Below are 24,434 nucleotides of genomic sequence, written 5' to 3'. Positions count from 1 at the left end.
ACTTGTGACCATTTTGATGCACTCCATGTAAAATTTGCAACGAAGGACAAAGGAAAGAATAACGGAGCAATGTTAAGCGTTTCACCGTGAATGACGATTCTCTCTCTGTAACGGTTTCCACGTTATTTTTTTTGAAATTAGAGCGGGGATTTACTGATGCCCTTTTTATTAACTTTCCTTTGGGAAGAAATTACAGTCGTACAAAGTTTGTGTAATGACAACATTCGGCTATCGATTGTAATTATTCTTTGTTTTCCATTAACGTCCAATATTGACTACTGTGCCATTTTCCAACGGTAGTTGAAGTGCATGAGGACAGACCACCACGTTAACCAGACAGTAGCCTATGGCGAGCAGACACAAAACTTATGGAGGTGTAAAACTGGTATAAAAATATTTCGAAAGTCGAACGCTATCCAGTCCCAGTCAACTGCTTTGAAAATGTTTGCATACCTGTTTTACGCATGACTACTTGTCACAAGTTTTATGTTTTCCCGCCATATACTGGTGTATGGACAGCTTTTTAGGCCTTCCTCATGTACTTCAATATTAGACAATAGTGGAAAATAGACTATGATTACATTTTCTTAATGGTCGGTAATTTATCAAAAGAAGGTGGCACATTTCCACTTCTGCTGCATTTATTTTGTTAGTTCACGACTATTTTCTGCCTTTTAGGCCATTCTCAGGGGTATTTCTATTTAAAAGAAGGCACGATATTACATGCACGAGCAATAAACCAATTACATAAATGTAACTTATTTGAAAGACAGTTACCTGGATCAGAAAAATATGCCATATGCATTGAAATAGCAGCTTCTTTAAATATGAGTTTTCTATTCGTTTTTGTTCACCTAAATAGCGGGAATTTCGTCATTTCAGAAACATTATTCACCTCATGGTTGGTTGTTGAAGTGAGCGGAAAAAACCTGTGGTAAGACACTGTGCTGCGGAAGGTGTCTGGTTATCGGACCAACGTCACCAATTTGTCTCACATTGGACTAAATTTATTGACAATTATGGCAATTAATTTTGAAGTAATAAACGGTTTACTCACTTTTTCTCATCTGTCTAGTTTTCATTTGACTGCCCCTTACATTACCGTTGCGCTATGCGCTCTACATCGGTAATAAGTCGTCGTAGGGACTTCAGATATGAGAGCGTGGCGAAAATGTGAAATCCACTGTAACCAGCCACTGAGAGAGAAGATGGCGCTGCGGCCCTTATTCACGGCAAGATGCGGGCGCCACGCGGTTACGCGTCTTCCGGCAGGGCGGTATGTAAGCCAGCGGTTGCGTCAGCGACAGCGCCCGCTCTCAGTGAAAACGCGTCGTCCTCGCCCGTGACGTAAGGCGCTGCTTACGGGTCGGGACCAGCGGCTGCGGAGTGGACTCGCCGGTGTCGCAGGTGGCTGCCGTGCGGCACCGGCCAAATCAGCAGCAGGGGCGACCACCGCTGGGGAAAGTTCGGAGGTTACATCACAGGACACTGCGTGTCGTCAACGCGTTAATGAAACTATGTGTAATCGAACTAGGTCAAGGGAATGACAGCTCTAGCAGAAAGAAGATTAGGTATTCGTATCACCTGGACCTTCTGATCGTATATGGGAACTAACTGTGTTTCGGGAAAACCTAAGCAACAGTGTAGTTGCAATGTTTGTATCACGTGATACACTTCCACAATTTAGTTTCATTGCAGTAGCAGAAGCATGAAATCTGCTGACATTTAGAGTAGTGAAGGACAAAGCCCACTTGTTTGAAGGAAACTGTGCAACTAACTTCCAAACACTCGGCTTACTATAAAGTTTAATCTATCATGAAGTTTCATAGCGACGTGTTTCGAGATCTTCCAATGAGGCCGCTTTTAATTACTTATTTTGGACAGTAAATACAACTAATATTCTAATCATGAGTGTAATATTCCCCGGCAGTACATGGCACGAAAACCAACAAAACAATCGTCTTAAACGGGAAGTGATGGGTTCTCCCGCTACGTGCCCCTATTGTGTACATACTCTTGCAAACCACCTCGCTATCACTCCTCTATCGAGGAACAAAAATTACGTCGGAGAACTGATTTTTGTAAGAGCTGTTTGAAGTTTTGAAAACTTTGACAGTTGCGAATATGACAATCGAAGAAAGTAAAAAAGGCTAGAATCATCTTGAAAATAATATTGGTTTCCTTTTTTTCGAGCAAGGGTAATAGTTCATCATACATTAGTCATAATTACAACCTTCAAGTACCAAAATGATTGCGGGAGGCAAGGTGAAAAACAGCAACCAACTTTGTTCTGATTCTCGCAGCACAATAATGTTCCTGATCACGCAGTTTCGAACGCCGGGTTATTCCTAGCCATATCCAGAACGAAAACCGTTACGCACCACCATTCCGGATATGGCTCTATATAAAATTTTGCTGTTAGTAGAATCAAAACGGACAGAAAGATCTATGTTCATCACATAAAACAAGTGGAACGCTATTCTCTGTAGACACCGTGCCAAATAACTTTAATAATTCTTCTATCAATGGCGGAAAACGTTACGACACGTGTATGAGGTTCGGTGTGATAACAACATTATTTCAAATGGACAGTAATTTGAAGCTGATGGGCTGCTGACATATTTCGCGAAATAAAAATTGAAAGGAAAAAACCTCGTACTCTTTAGGTTTCCACTTCCCTCATATTCAAATCTCTAGATTCCGAAATAATGTATTGTAACAGTATTTAATTTATTTTTGGGTGCCTGTGTAATATTTATCAATATAACAAATCTGGGAGAAATACTTTTTGTCTTCACAATATTACATTTAGGAGTCCCCAACCATTATGAATACAGGGCTGTGGATGATTCGATTTTGCAATCGCGAAGTATACAGTATTTGCAAAACCTGACATAATGTCCTTAGGGAACAAATCTGAAGTCATTGGTTTTGAGACAGATCTGCGTTTTTTTTTTTTTTTTTATGACCGGTTTCTGTTCAAGATGAACCATCCTCCGAACTGAATGTATTGGTTAACAGAGTAACCCGTCCCATTGTCAGCATATTTACATGGTACTTCGCAATAAAGAAAGTGACGTAAAATGCAAATTTGCTGATAGTTGGACAAGTTATTCTAAACCGATACATCCAAATCTGAGGATGATTCACGTTGAACCGAAACCGGTGATTTAAAAAATTAATACGATCATGATGGATAATAAACCTGTTTGAATTGTACAATACATTTCGTCTACGGAGATCATGATGGTCGTAATACATTCGTAGTGAAGCACACAGGCCTTTCACATTTGCTGATTATCATTTCATTGTATATGCCTGTACAACTGCATGTGAACACACTCCATAATTACTGCAATCAGAGAGAGAAAGTACTGCATCCCTTTGTCCGCGAACCCAACCTCAAATTGTGGGAATACCCCTCAACAAATTCAAAACAGCATTATCAGGTAGAAACTACAATTTTTACTTTTGTTTTTCAAATGTTTAGCAGAAAATGAATTAACAATATGCGCGAGAGTCAACCTGTCGCATATTAGCGTAATTTACAGACTCAAAGGAAATCGGATGACTTCGTAGGTTGGAGTGTAAAAGCCTCATACGTACTGTACTAATGAAATTAACCAAATGAATTTTATAGAAGAAATGATGTTCCATGAACATGAGCTTCAAACAAACATTGCATTAACACAACAACAAGGTTTCATTCTTACTTCGAAGGGGAAAATTCTAGCACTAAACATATGTAATAGACTCAGCATCCACTGAAGATAAACATCAGGCATAGTCTGTTGGAGTGTCTCATATGTTATCTGTAGGTCAGATACTGGTTACCACGCCACTCATCTGACATCGGATTCTGGGTGTTGCATGGCAGTGGGGTTCCCTCACAGTGAATTGTGGTAATGGAGGCTGACACTACAAATCCGTTCGTGAGCGGATTCTCTGACATGAATATTCAAGATATCACTTCTTGAATTCCCGGTTCTAACACGATAATTCTAGTAATCCACCAATAATGATGTTACTACAAGGCGACATATCTTTCAGAGCGACCGCTGTTGCGACAGAATGTATTATGAGTATGATTTCTCCGTCTGTCTTGAGATCAGTGCACGCCAAGATGCCTTTTTTCCATCATCTTTCTGAATAATGCGGCCCACCATGAGTTATTCTCCCGTGCCAACCTTTTGATCTCAGAGCAGCACCTGTACCAAGCGTTCTCAGTTATTTTTTGGTTGTATTTCAATTTCTGCATTTCATTGCAGTGTTTACTCTCTATAGCTCCCTCAAATAACAAGGACGTTATTTCTAGAACTTCTTAAGACATATAATCATGTCCCTTCTTCTTGTCGATGTTTTACACATGTCCTTTATCTCGCAAATTCAGCGCAAAAATTCCCAATTTGTTAAAGGTCCACCCACATTTGAACATCCTTGTATAGCACCACATCTCAAACGCTTCGATTCTCTTCTTTTCCGATTTTCCCACAGTCCATGATTCACTTTCAAACAATGCTCTGCTCCAAACGTTTGTTGTCCGAGACTTCTTACTCAATATAAGGCCGATGTTTGACACTGGAAGACATCTTTTGGCCATGAATTTCCTCTATGCTTATGCTAGTTTGCTCTTTATATTCTTCTTACTTCATTCCTCATATCTTATTCTGCATCAAAGGTAGCAGAACCCTTTAACTTCGTCTGCATCGTTGTCCCCAAGTTTTTAGGTACTCTAATATCTGCTGTTCGTGATTTATTTCGTCTTTCTTCGGTTTATTCTTAATTCGCAGAGCGTGCTTAATGGACTGTTCAGTTTAACGGGTCCTGCAGTGCTTTCTCACGTTAACGGATTATAACAGTGTTATTAATGAAACTTATTATTAATATCCTTTCGCCCTGAATTTTAATGCAAGTACGGGAAGTTACTTTTATTTCCGTCATTGCTTCTTCTACGTATCGATTCAACAGGAGGATCGAAAAACTCCTTTTCTGAATCTTACCTTTTCCCACCCTAGCAATTCTATCTTGTTGTTCCATTCTTAATTTTTCTACAGGAAACAAACTCATGCACAGACAGGCACTTCACGTGGGTTCCATTAACTCGCTTCCTCTGATATGTGATTCGCACATCATTTGTCTCAATAATGAAGGGATCAACAAGCAGTGACTCCATGTACAATTCACACACGGCAGTCTCAATGTTTGTGTGCAGTTCGATACTTTCGGTCGCTCCGGATATACAACCTATACTAATCAACGAGAACATTATGATCACCAACGTGCTATCGATATAAGCTCGTCGTGGTGATATCGACGTCACCTGGCCAGGAATGACTGCAAGTCAGATATACGCACGGTGCATGTATTATCAGTGAGCATGTTGTCTGTGTGTAGAATGGGGAAATCGCGCGATCTAGCTGCGTTTGACCGAGGTTAAATCGTGATGGCCGGAGACTCGGCACCAGTATTTTGGAAACTGCACGACTTGTCGCGTGTTCGAGAAATGCTTTGGTGAGTGACTTCAACAGGTGGCGAAACCAAGGTGAAACCACGTCCAGACATGGAGGGGTTGGGCGGCCACGCCTCATTACAGATGTCGGAACTTGTAGGCTAGGCGGACTGATAAAACATGAGAAGCGGCGAACTGTGGCGAAACTAAAGGCAGACTTCAATGCTGGGCAGAGTACAAGTGTGCGTGGACGCACAGTGAACCAAACACTCCTAACGATGGGCATCCGTAGCCGACAACTCATGGATGCGCCAATGTTAACACCATGATATCGGCAACTACGACTGAAAAGGACACGTGACCATCGGCTCTGGACGTTGGCGCAGCGGCAGAGCGCTGCATCGTCTGATGAAGCCAGATACGTTCTTCATCATGCTGGTGGGAGAGCGCGAATCCCTCTTCCAGGGGAACATCTCCTTGACACCTGTATTGCAGGACGGAGATAAGCTGGCGGCGGCTCCATCATGCTGTGTGGAACATTCACGTGCGTCCAGTAGAGCACCTGCAAGGCACCAGTGCCGTACACTGGTTCCAGACCACGTACACCCATTCTTGATGATCATGTTCCCCAATGGCAGTCGCATTTTTCAGCAAGATGATGCACCATGTCACAAGGCCATGAGTGTGATGGAGTGGTTCGAGGAACACAGTGGCGAATTCCTATTTATGGGCTGTCCCCCCCCCCCCCCCTCCCCAACTCTCCAGGCAGATGTGGTGCCAACTCCCCCCAGGGACCTACCAACGCCTCATTGCTTCCATGCCACGACGCGTCGCCGCTATTATCCGTGTCAAAGATGGACATACCGTCTATTACGTAGGTGGTCATGATGTTCTGTATTATTAGCTGGCAGAAAAAACGCCCGCTTTCACTAAAACTGTACGCTGCATTTTCACTGTTATAGGAATGTCTTACATATCCGATTAAAAATAAAAGTACGAAAACCGCAACGACACAGATTGCCCGTCAGTAGTTCGCACTGCCCTCCTACTTTAGTTCATGGGAAATAAATTGTTCCTTCGCCGTTTGGAAAGTTTGCACTAACGTGTAAACTACAGAAATTTGATGTTAAAAAGTTCTTTCACGTTTAAATGTATTTTTCTGCTCATCTCCAAGTGCTGCAAGGATTAACTATCTTCATCTGTATTCTGTTACAGTTCTGCTGTATTAGTGTCAGTGTGCAATTTTTAATTTCAAATGTGGGTCCTTTAGACCAAAAAACTCGAGTATGAATCAGTGGCAGGTTTCATTTTCATGACAACACTCAACACGACTGTCCTGAGGTGACAAAAGTCATGAGATATCACATAATATCGTGTTGGACCTCCTTTTGGCCGATGTGGTACAAAAAACCTACGTGGCATGGTCCCAGCTACACTCCTGGAAATTGAAATAAGAACACCGTGAATTCATTGTCCCAGGAAGGGGAAACTTTATTGACACATTCCTGGGGTCAGATACATCACATGATCACACTGACAGAACCACAGGCACATAGACACAGGCAACAGAGCATGCACAATGTCGGCACTAGTACAGTGTATATCCACCTTTCGCAGCAATACAGGCTGCTATTCTCCCATGGAGACGATCGTAGAGATGATGGATGTAGTCCTGTGGAACGGCTTGCCATGCCATTTCCACCTGGCGCCTCAGTTGGACCAGCGTTCGTGCTGGATGTGCAGACCGCGTGAGACGACGCTTCATCCAGTCCCAAACATGCTCAATGGGGGACAGATCCGGAGATCTTGCTGGCCAGGGTAGTTGACTTACACCTTCTAGAGCACGTTGGGTGGCACGGGATACATGCGGAAGTGCACTGTCCTGTTGGAACAGCAAGTTCCCTTGCCGGTCTAGGAATGGTAGAACGATGGGTTCGATGACGGTTTGGAGTACCGTGCACTATTCAGTTTCCCCTCGACGATCACCAGTGGTGTACGGCCAGTGTAGGAGATCGCTCCCCACACCATGATGCCGGGTGTTGGCCCTGTGTGCCTCGGTCGTATGCAGTCCTGATTGTGGCGCTCACCTGCACGGCGCCAAACACGCATACGACCATCATTGGCACCAAGGCAGAAGCGACTCTCATCGCTGAAGACGACACGTCTCCATTCGTCCCTCCATTCACGCCTGTCGCGACACCACTGGAGGCGAGCTGCACGATGTTGGGGCGTGAGCGGAAGACGGCCTAACGGTGTGCGGGACCGTAGCCCAGCTTCATGGAGACGGTTGCGAATGGTCCTCGCCGATACCCCAGGAGCAACAGTGTCCCTAATTTGCTGGGAAGTGGCGGTGCGGTCCCCTACGGCACTGCGTAGGATCCTACGGTCTTGGCGTGCATCCGTGCGTCGCTGCGGTCCGGTCCCAGGTCGACGGGCACGTGCACCTTCCGCCGACCACTGGCGACAACATCGATGTACTGTGGAGACCTCACGCCCCACGTGTTGAGCAATTCGGCGGTACGTCCACCCGGCCTCCCGCATGCCCACTATACGCCCTCTCTCAAAGTCCGTCAACTGCACATACGGTTCACGTCCACGCTGTCGCGGCATGCTACCAGTGTTAAAGACTGCGATGGAGCTCCGTATGCCACGGCAAACTGGCTGACACTGACGGCGGCGGTGCGCAAATGCTGCGCAGCTAGCGCCATTCGACGGCCAACACCGCGGTTCCTGGTGTGTCCGCTGTGCCGTGCGTGTGATCATTGCTTGTACAGCCCTCTCGCAGTGTCCGGAGCAAGTATGGTGGGTCTGACACACCGGTGTCAATGTGTTCTTTTTTCCATTTCCAGGAGTGTATTTGTTAGAAGTCCCCTCGAGAAATACTGACCCATGCAGCCTCCTATAGCCACCCATAATTGCGAAAGTGTTGCCGGTATAGGATTATGACGGAAATCACCTCTCTATTACGTCCCATAATTGTTCGATGGGATTCATGTCGTGCTGTCTGGGTGGATAAATAATGCGCTCGAATTTCCCACAATGTTCTTCAAACCAATCGCGAAAACTGTGGCCTGGTGACAGGGTGCATCGTTATTTGGGAATATGAGGTCCATAAATGATCTTCAGGCAGCCGAACATAACAATCTCCCGGCACCGATAGGTTCATTTGGACTAGAGGACTCAGTTCACTCCATGCAGACACAGCGCACAGCATTGTGGAGCCGCCAACGGCTTAAAAAGCACCTTGTTAACAGCTTGGGTACATGCCTTCGGGGGCTCTGCGCCATACTCGAAACGTACCATCAGCACTTACCAACTGAAAACAAGATCAGCTGACCACATTACGGCTTTCCAGTCGTCGACGGTTCAACAGATACGGTCACAAGCGCAGGCGAGGCGCTGCAGGTGATGTCTTGGTGTTGGAAATGGCACTCTGGTCGGTCGTCAGTTGCCATAGGACACGTACGCCAGATTTGGCCGCACTAACCTAACGGATATGTTCGTCCTACGTCCCTCATTGATTTCTGCGGTTATTTCACCGAGTGTTGTTTGTCTATTAGTACTGGCAACTCTACGGAAATGTCGCAGCTTTCGGCCGTTAAGTGAGTGAAGGCCATCGGCTGCTGCGTTGCCCTTGATGAGAGGTAATACAGTGCCCTTTGGAGCTTGCGTATGCGATACTACCACCATCTGTATACGTGCACATCGCTATACCATGACTTTTGTCACCCCAGTGTAAATGAGCGGCACGTTGAACAGTTACTCGTCATAGCCACACATCTAGCACACCATTCACATATCTGAGGAATGCAACATCAACTCAGCCTGCTAACAACACAGTAAAATGTCCAAGGCACGACACCATGGTATAAGTACGCCATATTTTTTTAACATTTGGTATGACTAGATTAGCCAGCTACGAAATTGAAAGAAAAGCAACTTATATGCGACGAAATGCAAATTAATGTATCAATAAAATTATACTCAGACATCCAGCTTAGACCACTCGTTACTCTCTAGGAACTATACGTATCTGGAAACCTAGAACACAAATCTCTTGATCCAAAGTAGAAAGATAAGCTGTCGGGTGGGAGGTTGCTGCAGGTAGCGAAAATTTTCTATTAGCTAGGTAAACGGTACTACGGAAATGTGCAGTTTTCGCCTAGACGGTCATCTGCCTGGTTGATGAAAAATTTTAGCATAGATTTATGTTTATCTGATAATGAAATCTCTCACTCTCGATTACGTAAAATACTCAATAACATTTTTTCACTCTTTTTCAGATGACTATTTCAAGGACTGCCACCGAAGAAGCCCAGACTTCGATTCCTGTGTTCTCAAAGGCCTCAACGATGTACGCCATTTCTTCCCAACAGGTGAGGGTTGACCATAATTTTGCTACACTTACAGAGAAAATGAGCCTTTTTTCCTGCGTTATGGTCTTCAGCGATACTCATCATGCTGTTCCTGCGTGTTTTCTAATGCCATATACATTATCTACTCGCCTTAAAAAAAATAGTTCAAATGGCTCTGAGCACTATGGGACTTAACTTCTGAGGTCATCAGTCCCCTAGAACTTAGAACTATTTAAACCTAACTACCCTAAGGACATCACACACATCCATGCCCGAGGCAGGAATCGAACCTGCGACCGTAGCGGTCGCGCGGTTCCAGGCTGTAGCGCCTAGAACCGCTCGGCCACTCCGTCCGGCTGCTTGCCTTCCATTATATAATTGTCTCAGTCTGTTCTATCCCAGCAAGGTTCAACGATTACTACATATTAGAAGAAGTCTTTACTATGTACTATTTCCCTATAAATTCCGAGGTCATCTGAAACGACTAAATCAAAACTCAAACTTCAACAACCTGAATCCTCACGAAATTGGAGGTCTTGAAACCTACACGGTGCAATTGCCACCCAAAGTTGTCAGATTCGGCATCTCAAGCTACTGGAACACAAGTTCCCTAATAGCTGATGCTGAACTTGCCTTGCTCGGCATGTTAAGCAGTGTAGGAATGAAATTGCTGTTCCTGTGGGGAAGAAAAGAAAAACCTTACCTATACGAATTGGCCTTGGATACTGTGGCGATGATTTCCTGTGTTGTCTGGGAGAAAATTATTCTCGCGGTACGTCAGGCCAACGTGTGGTTTGTCTGTGATGTGGTCTGCGCTCCAATTCACAGACCACCCGGTTGCGGTATTGCCTCACTTTCTCTAAGAGGGGCCTCGCGATGATTCTGAATCTGTACTGCAGGAGTGGGATGCCTGTGTAGTAGAAGATTGGAATATTTCCTCAGAACACGTAGAGCTGTCTGGATCCTTTGCAGTGTTGCAGTGACTGTTTTTGTGGACTTGCCACACACTACAGCTACGTACGTTAGGTACAGCTTGATGGCTTGTTGCGGCTATAGTGTCGAGCCCGAAGGCACCATAGGGCTCTGCTTCTGACTTATCGGGTATGTGGCGCCCAGGAGAGTCTTTGATCTAGGGTGACCCCTAGGTACTTTGCTGTATTACTTCTTGGGATAGGTGCTCCAAATATTTCGACTGGCGGGAGAAATGGTGGCAGCAATCTCCGGGTGAAGATCACTGCCTGGCTGTTCGCTGCGTTGAATTTCAGCCGCCATTTCCTTGACCATGAACTCAGAGTGTCGCACCCGAGTTGGAGACGGTGTCGCATCGTGTGCCTGTTCTTGCTTCGGGTATACTACTCTGCACCATCGGTGTAGAGTACTAATTTGACGCGTGCCATCCGCTGTGCATCGGCAGTGTACAGCAAATAGAGCAAGGGGCCAAGTACCGATCCCTGAGGCACTAACGCACGCTTCTGCCATTCTGTGAACGTACTATCGTCTGCCCTGACATCGAAGGGCTGCGATGAGTAGGATGTGAGGAGCACCCCGTGGGACGTCGGAAGCCCGAGTGCGAAGAGCTTGTGCGCGAGGCCTTCGTGCCAGACGGAATCGAAGGCTTTGGACGCGTCGAGGAACACCGTTAGAAGGTATTCTCTCGTTTTCAGTGCTCTCTTCACAGGCTCTACCATTCGCAGAAGCTAGTGAGAAGTTGAACCACCGCTTCTAAAACTGAACTGCTAATATGGGATGACAACTTCCTGGATGACGTGTTCCATCAGCCTTTTCATTTACAGCCTCTCGAAAACTTGGAGGGCGGAGAGAGCAGGCTGATGGGCTGGTAGCTACTTATCTGGCGTGTATCTCTGCCGGTCTTCAGGATAGCTTTGACTTCAGCGTGTTTCCACGTTGTAGGGTAGCCACCCGAGTGGTGTATCTCATTGAACACGTCGGATAAGTGTTGGTACTTCAGCAGGTTATATCTGACTCCATCGCTACCTCCTGCTTTCCTAGTGTTCAGGAAACGATGTTGCACTTCTCCCTGTATAATTGCCTCGATTACGCCTTCTTCGTTCTTGGTTACTAGGGAAATCGGGAGCCTCTCTTTGACTCGACGGCTGTGGGTCTCGTCCACGATGTCGGTCGCTGGCATGAAATCTGCGGTGATTGCATCGACCACTATGATCGCATTTGCATCAGACTCACTAAACGTTGGTTGCCGACTTGCAGTGGTGGTACGCGCTGTCAGTGTCGCAGGAGATTTTTCACGATTTACCAGGCGCTATCGTAGTCTGCATTGAGCGTGGACATTCTCTGTTCCTGTGTTCTTCGAGTGCTCGCATGCGTTTCCCGTCACACGCGGTTGTGCGGCGTTTAGAGACTCGTTGGTGAGTGAACTTCCATTCACAAAACAGTCGGTTCTTCACGGTGACAGCTGCTAGGATGTGCGGCGGTAGCTAACGAGAGAGGTCTTGTGATCGCTGAGATCGTCTCGGAATAGCAGCATTTGAGAAAGTTTGGGGATGCATCCGCGACGATGACTTTGGGGTTTGCCACGTTTTCGAGGGATTCGAGTATTTCCTTGTGGAAGCGCTCGCAGTCCAAGTTGGTTCAACTCTGACGCTGGCCTGGACAGGAGACGCCGTCCATATCCATACTGCGACATGCTCGGATGATAGTTCCGCATTTCAGTGTATGTAAATTGTCCGATGCCCTCCAGGAATTTGATTCTGGCACGTCCTGTCGGGCCCGGCTGGGGAAGTGCGTGGTGCCTAGCGTGAAAAAGCCCTAGGCAGACTGCGTTAGGCTGAACGATGCGGGAGAGTCGGCGCCGTTTGGTGTCGGTGAGACGAAAGTTCCATTCCGGGTTTTTCGCACTGAAATCCTCTGTAATGAAAAGTCGCCTCTCCAGTGATAGCATAGCATCTAAATCTGGTTCGTGTATCGGTCTGCCGCGCCGCTGATATACCAACACGAAGAGAATCTTCCTAGTGGTGGAGCTGACGCCACATCTGTGGCCTCCAACATAGCGTGCTCCGGCAAGTGGATCCTATGATGATGCAGTGACCTCAAAACGTAAATGGTAATGCCGCCCTTGCAGGTGGCTCTGTCGTCTTTTTAGCAGCAGTAGTTCGCTGCCTACTCTCTCTGGATTGCTTCCTGCACCAGACACGTGTCAACATCCTCGTCCTGTACGAATTGTCGAAATTTGCCAATTTTTGGGGCACAGTCCGTTTGCGTTGAAAGTACTTGTCGCCAGGCCATGGGTATGGGCATTATACATGCTGTCTCTGATTTCTGACGGCACTGGCCTGGAGGGCCGCCGTTATTGCTGCAACGGGTGTTGGGATTTGTTGCATAAGCTGGCTCAGTTTCCGCATAATTGTACTGAGCTCGGTGGCCTCCGTTCCGGCGGCTGCGACGTTGTTCGTCGTCGCTGGAGTTCTGTACACTGGCTGGTGCGGATGTTCTGCACGCTGCGATGTGACGCGTTGCTCTGTCTGACGCCCGCGCACTCCTGCTGCGACCTGTGGCAAAGTTTACGGCTCAGGCGGGTGGTGCTTTCCGCCTGGCGGCGTCGGCGAAGCTGCGTCTTGGTGGGACCCGTCTGGTGACTAACTTGAAGCGGAAGACGTCATAGCCCCTGTAGCGCACCACGTGTGGTTTGCCATAGTTGCTACAAGTCGGCGGGTCTTCCTTCCTCTTCTTGGATTAACTTGTCTGGTGCAGTCCGGCGCATTTGTCGCAGTGAGTACGCAAGTGACTGTAGCTCACCACATGGTCCATAGCTTGTCAGGAGTAGCATTGGGCTCTCCTACCTTTTGCATGAAGAAGCTCCACCAGTACTGTAAAGTCTGCCATGTTGTCCACCTCGAAAAGAAAGAGAGGCATGTTCCTGTGTGTCCAAGGCGACTTCATCAGGCCGGTGGAGCAAATTGGGAAATCCTGTGCTGTGAGCTGCTGCTTGAGGAACTCTGGCTCCATATTCTTTGGAAAGTGGCAGGAAACCGTTTTCAGCTGCTTCTGCTGCTCGGCATTGTGAGAAAAACGATGCTACTTTTCTTCTCCTGCAGGCTTCATGAGCTTGCGGTGTTTCCAATTGTACAGGTCGGAGCCTCCCCCACGAACGCCGCAGTGCTTGGCGACGGAGTGGATCTTCTTGTGGAAGGTCTAGTAGCGTCCTAACCACCGCATTGTCATTGCTAGTGGGCGAGGCGGTTTCTTTAAATGGTTCAAATGGCTCCGAGCATCTGAGGTCATCAGTCCCCTAGAACTTAGAACTATTTAAACCTAACTAACCTAAGGATATTACACACATCCAAGCCCGAGGCAGGAACGTTCCTGCGACCGTAGCGGTCGCGCGATTCCAGACTGAAGCGCCTAGAAACGCTCGGCCACATCGGCAGGCGCGGTTTCTTCAGCTGTGGCAGCGTCGTCCCGTCCGCTTCGACTGCTTCGGCGTGTCACCCTACTGGTTTGCAGTCTCCACACCAGCCAGTCACACTTGGTGGGCCTCAACAGATCTGGCAGTCTCCTTTCTGTCGGGAGCGATGAAACCTTCTTCGTCTGGATGACGCGGGAATGCGCCACACCTTCTCTTCGTTCTTTTCATTTGCTATTTCGGCCTGGATTGGTGGGGGAGGATTCTTCTAAGGCTGCGGGATGGCACCTCCTTGAAGTATGACATATCTCGATGCCCTCATCCAGATCGGACGCGTTCGTCCCACCTTTCTTCCGTCCTTCTGCTGCTACAGGGTCGAGCGCGGTTGCGGCCGAACCTGCTGCTGCAGTCACATCGGGCGCGGTTGGGCCGAATCTGCTGTCATAGCATCGGGCGCGTTCGCAACCGGTACAGCTGGCTTGTTGCCATTCACTCGAGGGCCCAGGTGGCGACATAATTGGTGGCAACAGTTTGCAACCACGGGGTGTAAGCGGTACACCAAGTGGGAACAATGGCCATGTCCCATTGATGTCGGTAGAGGTGACCGCCATTAAGTTAGGCGATGCAGACTAACGACAATGTCTGTATGCCGTACCGACTGAGTTCGGCCTCGGCGTTGTGCCAACATTGCTTCTACCGGATGACCCCCGAGAAATTCTCGCCGACTTCAGCTGGACGGTGAGATCTTTTGCTGACAGGCACTTCTTTCTTCTGGGAGTCGATGTGGTGATGAATGCGTAACCTTAGAAGTGAGTCCAACTCGTTCCCGAATCGTAGTCCGTGTCAGGATCCAGACAGCGACTTGTCGCACCCTTCACTTTAGCGGCGAGATAAAACCCTGGGCGACCGCTCTGCCATGGCAAGATTACGAAAAATCCGACAACGCGCTTCGAAAGCGCACGACTAATTGCTTTTTCGGAGCAAGAAGCCTTGTCAAGCAGAGTTTGCCGGCAAGTGTGTCCTAGCTGAGAGCGCATAGGTCTCGACCACAACGCTGCCATGCGAATATGTGAATTGGCCTAGTAGCCCTGTCCCTTTTATAGACGTTATTTTATCTTTCGTTAGAGCTAAACTTAGCTCCAGAACTAATGGGCCAATAGTAAAGATATATACATAGCTGGAAGGATTCCTGAGCAAACTGATATCTTCCATTGGATTCATATCTTAATAAACTATGAAGTGAGACTATTTACAGATGTTACAAAAGCAAGGACTTACGATTAAATAAAAATTAATGTAAATTTCATTGTTACAAAAATCATTGTATGTTGGTTTTCTTCGTTTTTAAACAAGTATGTACATGGTCTTCTTTTAATTAGATGATATAATTGACAAATAATTGGTTCATCAAATGAAATTTTAAGAATACTTACCCGTAATTACGTTGCTGTTACCAAATGAAATCGCCCACAGCTTCCGGCCGGGTCTGATATTTTCTTCGGTCTACAACTGGGTGTTTATGTCGTCCCAATCATTCCATCTCACCTTCCTCGACGAGTACGTCACCTTAGTGGCGGCAAACAGAAAGACTTGCATCTGGCAGCGGGAGAATCCCAGACGTGTTCTGCCGGCCATTAATACCACATGATTATTTTATTATACAGGGTGGTCAGAAACAGTCTGAAAGGCTCGTAAAGGTAATGTAGGGGAGTTTCCGAAAAACAACAGTTAAAAAAATTCGATGCATTGCGCCGTTTCCGAGTTATTTAGCAACACGCGAAAAAATGCGGTAATGCACATACATCTGTGCGCCCCTGACCTACCACTTGTTGAAATGTTAATTACTGCTTGAAGTGTGACTATTTCGGAAATAAAAAAAAATTAAGCTAGCTGGATAGAAACTACGTTTGTTCGGTTTCATGAAGCGAAACGAAGAACACGTTTGGCGACTTTGTCTCTGACGGGCTTCTTGATTTTACGACAACTTGATTGGCTAACTTCGATGGAAAATAACTCAGAAACGCTGCAACGAATCGAATTATTTTGTTAACAATTATTTCTTAGCACAAATTCCCCTGCAACGCCCTTACAAGCGTTTCAGACTGTTTCTGGTCAACTTGTTTATTAATTTATGTCAGATCTTAATATGTATTCATGATACTGAGGTATTAGGTATACAGAGAACATCTCAGTAATAATTATCTCATTAGTGGATGGTCCTTGTATTTAGGACCGCGTTTGAATTTGTGTGTATCTTCCGATCGTCTGATATCATTCGACAGCGCTTTTTTTTGTTTGCAAAAACTGCATGATGTTTTCAGGAATCACTCTAATTATTGACCACATCACCATGCTTCCACGAGCGTTTCCTACACCGCAGCCCATACAGAGCATTTCTTAGCACTAAACTGTATTCATTCCTCAGACCCTCAGCTTGGTACTACTGCCACCACAGTATCGTTTACGGTACTTGAGTTTTCTTTGTTCCTTTTGTGATTTAGTTCAGGCATATCCTAATTCGGGTGTCTAAATTCTGTCGTCACTCGCCCCTAGTCAGTTGTCAGTCGATTGGATCATTCTGGAAGATAAGTGGCGTTACATTTGATTACCGTCACTCAACGAGTCCCTCATCTTCCACCACGGCTGGGCCGCAGAAGCTGACGATACATCAACTCGTTCAGTCAGACGCCAATGACGTGGCTGAGTAACTACTTATAATGTCACAGCAGGTGACACATTGCATTGCGTATAAGTCTCCAGTTCAGATTCGAGTAACATACATTTGAACAACCATACCAACCATAGACATGGTCTTTTAACGGATTACGAAACCATTTTGACACCCACGTTCCGTTCCCTGCCTACTTCACAACGCATACATAGTCGCATGGGAGCAATAATTTCACTACTGGACACACCAAATTTCAGTAAAGTCGTCCTGAGTAATTATAATAAATAAAGATGAGAGTGTGTCATAAAGCACGTTGCAAAATAGATGTCTCTTGTCAATGGTGCATAATACGAGGGTTGTCCAGAAAGTAAGTTCCGATCGGTCACTAAATGACAACCACAGTGAAAATCAGAAACATTTTATTTGCAAGAGTTAGCTACACCTTCCAGGTACTTCTCTACATAGTCGCCGCTCCGACTTAGACATTTGTCTTAGCGTTATACCAAATTTCCAAGGCCATCGTCATATAAGGCAGCCGTCTGTGCTTTCCGATAATTCTCTACGCTGCTCTGTAGCGCGTAGCATGCGCCCAAGTGTTGTCTTCGTATCCAGCGTTTGATGTGAACAGGGATGATACTTAGGACGAGCCAATTAGGACTGTGTTGTGGGTGATCGCACACCTCCCATCCAAAAGGCTGAAGAAGCGTCTTCACTCCCCCTGCAGAGTGCGGCTGAGAATTGCCATAAAGACGGAAGTGCATGGCAGTTTTGTTAGGTGGGCTGCATTCATTAATGCAAAGCCTCTCAGCGGGCCCTCCTACTTGGCGGGAGACATCGTTGTCCTAGGCACCTTTACTCGCTCACAGTGCGCTCACATCTCAAAAGAGCGTCTTGATGCGATCGACGATGACACTAGAGACACTACGCAACACATCTGTGCAAAGCTTCATCGGGTTTTCACTGTGGTGTCCATTTCACGAACGATCAGAACTTACTTTCTGGACAACCCTCGTACTTATTGTCTGTAATGGCATGGGAATCAGAAGGGTATGATTAAATTCGATTTCATCGAACGTGCCATAATTTTTGCGGTCTACCACAAATCACCACAGATATAATAATGGTTTTCAGATCGCTGTGATGGAGTTATACGTACAAAATTTAATCCTGATGTTGAAGGTAGGACCTATCTGTTAACATCTTGGGAATCGAATTAGTATTGTAACACCACAGATATCGAGAGATTTCCGTAAACAATCACATCAGCAACCAGCAACAATTATATGTAAATCTTTATGTAACTTAATTTTTCGTGTAATAATTAGTTTAGATCCATTAAAACATAATGGGCGAATTTTATACTTTCAGTTATACTAGAAAGAGCAAGAAGAGCTATCAATAACTTCCTCAGATACAGGAGTAGCTGTAACCGAAAGCTCATTTTGATAGCATCAGCCGTTAAATATTTAATGAAAAACCACAAGGAATGTAGCTAAGATGGAGAGACCGTTACCCAAGTCGAAAGCGGCTACTTAGAAGCTCCCCTACACCAGGTGACGTCCACAGGGGGTGCCAACTAAAGGCATTTTTCAACGGCCGTTCTCGCACCTTGTGTGGGATGGAGAAATACTCTGGTACCTTGGTCACGATGTAGTTGATAACATGCAGATTTGGGCAGTCTCTTGTTTTTTTTTTCCTCACACTGAGTCGATAAAACTTCGAGCACAGTTTAGCTCCCCTTTACTTGCTGCCTCCCTCACTTCGGGATGATCATGGTATATACGAGTCGCCCTCTATAGGACAAGGAGATAGACCGTTAGGCCAATTGTCTTAGCATAGGGCGCCCATTTTTGCTGTTTTTGACAGATGTTATTCGCAAGTGTTGACAGGCTGATGAAATGAAGTATTCCTTGTCGCGTTAAGCCTTGTCGTACGGGACATTAATCTTGACGACCCAAGCCACGGGGTTATTCGTAATCGGACGCTCCTACGACGCCGGGTGCCACTGATTTTCGTCAACAGCTCGCAGGCAATGCAAATAGGAGTATGCCGGGTGTTCAGTTCTCCACATTTCTTATCCCTGCTAAGCCCTCTTGCTCTTATAACGTTTTCTTTATCCTTCGGCGCAGGTTTGCTATGCACCAAAATTTGTCCTTCAAGTTAATAGCAGGCTAGTGTTAGAAACCATGATAATTACGCTTATTACCTTATGTGTGAGAGTGTTGGACAGTATTCAAATGTTCAGCAGAATCTTTGCGAGAATCATACGAACCAATGCCTTTCCTGTACAGTGGACGCTACCGATATTTTATAAGTGATTTACTTTCTCTTTACTTCTCATCGGTTTAAACAATACAACTGTGTTGCTTTCCCATATATCTATCTGATTGTGTTTGTTGTACCCGCCAACATGATGCTCCCTTTTTTCTGCTGAGTAGTTAATCCAGCCGCTATCATATACTGGAACGAAATACCATACTTACAAGAAAGAAATGTTACAGATTGCACAACACCAGCAGTTTGGCAGATAACTATAACTGCCAGCTTACAGAGATCATAGAGAATCATAGCGTCACTCTTTCAAACTGAGTACCAGTTCAACATTATGCGCATCATTAGTTAAAGACAGAGTCTCTACTTGTCATGGTCTCGCTGTAGATATTTAAATAAATTACTCTTCCTTAAATATGCTATTGTCAACGCATCTACAGGTACTTTATCTACGAGGTGTATGAGGAAAGTAATGAGACCGACCTTTTTGTCTACCAAAGTCTTAATTTTTTCGAGCAACAGTATTGTCCTCTTCAGACGTTGTTCTCAGTCTTGTATTTTTTGTTTTCTTTTTGAGCTATCAGTCTTCTGACTGGTTTGATGCAGCCCGCCACGAATTCATCACCAGTGCCAACCTCTTCATCTTAGAGTAGCACTTGCAACCCACATCCTCAATTATTTGCTGAATTTATTCCAATCTCTGTCTTCCCCTACAGTTTTTGTCCTCTACAGCTCCTTCTAGTCCTATGGAAGTCATTCCCTGGTGTCTTAACAGATGTCCTATCATCCTGTCCCTTCTCCTTGTTAGTGTTTCCCGTATATACCTTTCCTCTCCGATTCTGTGCAGAACCTCCTCATTCCTTACATTATGAGTCTATCTAATTTTCAACGTTTGGCTGTAGTACCACATCTCAAATGTTTCCATTCTTTTCTGTTCCGGTTTTCCATGGTCGATGCTGCTGACATACAATGCTGTGTTCGAGACGTACATTCTCAGAAATTTCTTCCTCCACTTATGGCCTATGTTTGATACTAGTAGACTTCTCTTTGCCAGGAATGCCCTTATTGCCAACGCTAGTCTGCTTTTGATGTCCTCCTTGCTCCGTCCATCACTGAATAGTTTGCTGCCTGGGTAGTAGAATTCAAATGTTAACTTTATCTACTTCGTGACCATCAATCCTGATATTAAGTTTCTCACTGTTCTCATTTCTACTACCACTCATTTCTTTCGTCTTTCTTCGATTTACTCTCAATACATATCCTGCTCTCTTTAAACTGTTCATTCTATTCAGCAGATCATGTAATTCTTCTCCATTTTCACTCAGGATAGCAAGAGAATCGTATCATTGATATCCTTTCACCTTGAATTTTAATGCCACCCCTGAACCTTTCTTTTATTTTCGTTTCCTTCTTCGATGTACAGATTGAACATTAGGGGCGAAAGACTGCATTCCTGTCTTACACCCTTTTTAATCCCACCACTTCGTTCTTGGTCGTCCACTCGTATTGTTCCCTCTTATCTCTTATAGATACATTACCCATCTCTCCCTATAGCTTTCCACTATTTTTCTTAGAATTTCAAACATCTTGAGCCATTTTACGTTGTCGAACGCCTTTTCCAGGCCAACAGATTCTATGAAAGACCTTGATTTTTCTTTAGCCCTACTCGCACTATCAACTACAACGTCAGAATTGCCTTTCTGGTGTCTTTACCTTTCTTAAAGCCAACCTGATCGTCATTTAACACATCCGCAATTTTCTTTTCTATTCTGCTGTATATTATATTTGTCAGCAACTTGGATGCATGAGCTGTTAAGCTGGCTGACCGATATTTCTCACTCTAGTCAGCTCCTGCAGTCTTCGAAATTGTGCGGATGACATTTTACCGAATGTCAGATGGTATGTCGCCAGAGTCACGCATTCTACACAACAACGTGAATAATCGTTTTGTTGCTACTTCCCCAACAATTTTAGAAATTCTGATGGAATGTTATACACCCCTTCCCCCTTATTTGCTCTTAAGTACTCCAAAGCTCTTATAAATTCAGATTCTAATACTGGATTCCCTATCTGTTCTAGATCGACTCCTCTTTCTTCTTGTATCATATCAGACAAATCTTCCCCATCATAGAGGCCTTCAAGGTAGCCTTTTCTCGCACTCTTGATGTTACCGCCCCTGCTTCCAGTTTCACCGAAGATTATTTTGAGTTTCCTGTATGCTGAGTCAGTCCTTCCGACAATGATTTCTTTTTCGATTTCTTCACATTTTTACGCAGCTATTTCGTCTTAGCTTCCCTGCACTCCCTATTTATTTCATTCCTCAGTGACTTGAATTTCTGTATTCCTGTATTTTCCAGTACATTTTTGTACTTCCTCCTTTCATCGATAAACGGAATTATCTGTTCTATTACACGTGGTCTCTTCGCAGTTACCTTCTTTGTACCTATGTTTTCCATTCTAACTTCACTGACTGGCCTTTTTAGAGAGGTCAATTCCTCTTCAACTGCACTGCCTACTGAGCTATTCCTCACTGCTGTATCTACAGCCTTAGAAAACTTAGGATTTCCATACCCTAGTTATTTGCGTATTGGTTCTTCCTGACTATTCGCTTAAACTTCAGCCTCCTTTCCATCACTGCTACACTGTGATCTATCTCTGCTCCTGGGTACGCCGTACAATCCAGTGTCTGATTTCGGAATCTCTGTATGACCATGATGTAATCGAACTGAAATCTTCCTCTGTCATACGGCTTTTTCCAAGTATACCTCCCACTCTTGTGATTCTTGAATAGAATATTTGCTATTACCAGCTGAAGTTTATTACAGAACTCTATTATTCTCTCTCCTCTCTCATTTTTTTACCGAAGCACGTATTCTCCTGTAACCGTTTCTGCTACTACATTCCAATCCCTCATGACTATTAGATTTTCATCTCCCTTTACATATTGTGTTACTTTTTTGATATCTTCATGCACTTTCTCTATTTCTTCATCTTCAGCTTGCGAGGTCGGCACGAATACGTGAACTATATTTGTCGTTATATGTTTGCTGTTGATTCTGGTAAGAACGGCCGTATCACTGAACTGTTCACAGTATCACACTCTCTGCCCTACCTTCCTACTCACAAAGAATCCAACTTCCGTTATATCATTTTTTGCTGCTGTTGACATTACCCTATACTCATTTGACCATAAATCTTTCTCTTCTTTCTGTTTCAAAAAATGGTTCAAATGGCTCTGACCACTATGGGACTTAACATCTGTGGTCATCAATCCCCTAGAACTTAGAACTACTTAAACCTAACTAACCTAAGGACATCACCCACATCCATGTCCGAGGCAGAATTCGAACCTGCGACCGTAGGAGTCGCGCGGTTCCGGACTGAGCGCCTACAACCGCTAGACCACCGCGGCCGGCTCTTTCTGTTTCACATCACTTACCCCTACTATATCAAGATTGAGCCTTTGCGTTTCCCTTTTCAGATTTTCTAGCTTCCCTGCCACGCTCAAGTTTCTGACGTTCCACATCCCGGTTGGCCGAATACCCTTTTATTGGTTATTGAATGTTTTTCTCATGGTCATCTCCAACTTGGCATTCCCACCCGGATGTCTGAATGGGGGACTATTACTGCATCTTTTGCCAATGGAGAGATCATCATGACGCTTTTTCAGTAACAGGCCATTTGACCTGTGGATAGACGTTATGTGTTTAATGCTGTTGTTTCCACTGCCTTCTTTGTCTTCATGCCATTGCTCATTGGTGATTCTTCCGCCTTCAGGGGCAGTTTCCCACCCCAAAGACAAGAGAGTGCCCGGAACCTCTGCCCGGCCATTGACAGAATGAGGGTGACTACTTATGCCGAAAGTCTTCGGCTGCCTAAGCTGATTATTAATCAAAATTTAAGAGCTGGCGGACTTCGAAGCCAGGACTGATCACGTTTTGATTAATAATCAAAGACGCTGCCCCTAGACCATAGGTGCAGCACTGAAAAGCTTCAGCTGGTAGGGCCATTAATATGTCGGTCACAATAGTCCCAAAATGACACCCTTTTAAGACATTTTTCAATTTTGGGGAAAGAAAAAAGTCACATTGACTCAGACCAGGTGAACAGGAGGGCTGTGGAACACCAGGATTTCCTCTGGAGGTCAAATATTCTGTGGTGGCCGTGGTCGTGTGATATGGGGCGTTGTCACGATGCAGCGTCTACTTGTCTGCATCGTCTGGTTCCACGCAATTAATCCTTTTCCTGAGCCTTTATCTTAGAAACACACTTGGTTGACAGGTTGTCCCGAAGGAACAAATTCTTTATGCATGATATCCCTTTTGCCCAAAAAGTAAATCAGCCTTGTTTTGATCTTTGATTTGCTCATTTGAGCTTTCTCGATCAAGGAGATGTCTCAGTGTACCACTTCGCACTTTGCTGCTTTGTCAGAGGATCGTGCTAAAAATTGCAAAATTCGTCACCTGTGTGATCACACGACTGAACCATTCGTAGTCATTGGCAATCCTCCCAAGAAGATCAACGCACACGTTTCTTCGCTTGTCCTTCTGCTCAGTTGTGACGTTTCTCAGCACCATTTTCGCATGTGGGATTTCTCGGCCAATTTTGATGTACAGTGAAAATGTTTAAGTTCACCAGGTCATCCGTTACACACATGTTCAATGTTTTCGTCGGCTTTTGAAGTTGAAGATTTCCATGAGCGATATTCGTCTGTAATATGGTTTCGGCTTTCCAGACATCGTTTTTTCTTGGGAAAAACTTGTCATAATGAATATTCACCGCAGACCTTCAAAGGTCATACTCGCGGATTCCAATGTTCAAGACAAAACTTGATTGCATAACGTTGCTCTAAATTTCACTCTTCAAACTTTACTGCTGGCGCTCTCAAAAATCACCTGATGGACGTACGGAGCTGAAACTCGGACTGAGCATATGCAAGGGCCGAACACACCGATCTACACAAATAGAACAACAAAGCGTTTCCAGATCTTTGGCAGTGCTGCCAGTCTCGTTACTTTTCTCACACACCTCGTATACCGACTAACGTTTCTCAGCCATTCATTAGTGTTATAGATTAAATAAATGATGGCTTTCAACAGCATCATTAATACAACTAATTCTCACAAAGTTCAAATTAACCAGAATTCAGAATCAAAGTTCTACAAGAAATAGTTAGATAATGAACCATTACATTGAAGTAAAAGGGCCATTTATCGACACTTTCATATCAACTCTCTCATTCAGTACATCCGCACAGTCCGTGAAGTAATGCTAGAAATATTAATTACTAAAAAATACTTACCATATTAA

General features: G+C 45.1%; 1 protein-coding gene across 1 annotated transcript in view; it reads left to right on the top strand.

Annotated features, from left to right (window-relative positions):
• LOC126456028 (uncharacterized) overlaps positions 1-24,434 on the top strand; it is a 67,197-nt gene that overhangs the window by 9,932 nt on the left and 32,831 nt on the right. Inside the window, exon 2 of the mRNA XM_050091783.1 lies at positions 9,733-9,825. Coding sequence (XP_049947740.1) covers positions 9,733-9,825 — 93 coding nt within the window. The remainder of the gene's footprint in view (positions 1-9,732; positions 9,826-24,434) is intronic.

Source organism: Schistocerca serialis, chromosome 2, assembly GCF_023864345.2.
Source record: "Schistocerca serialis cubense isolate TAMUIC-IGC-003099 chromosome 2, iqSchSeri2.2, whole genome shotgun sequence".
NCBI lineage: Eukaryota > Metazoa > Arthropoda > Insecta > Orthoptera > Acrididae > Schistocerca > Schistocerca serialis.
Note: the sequence above shows the minus strand (reverse complement) of the source record. Positions and strands in the feature narration are given on the sequence as shown.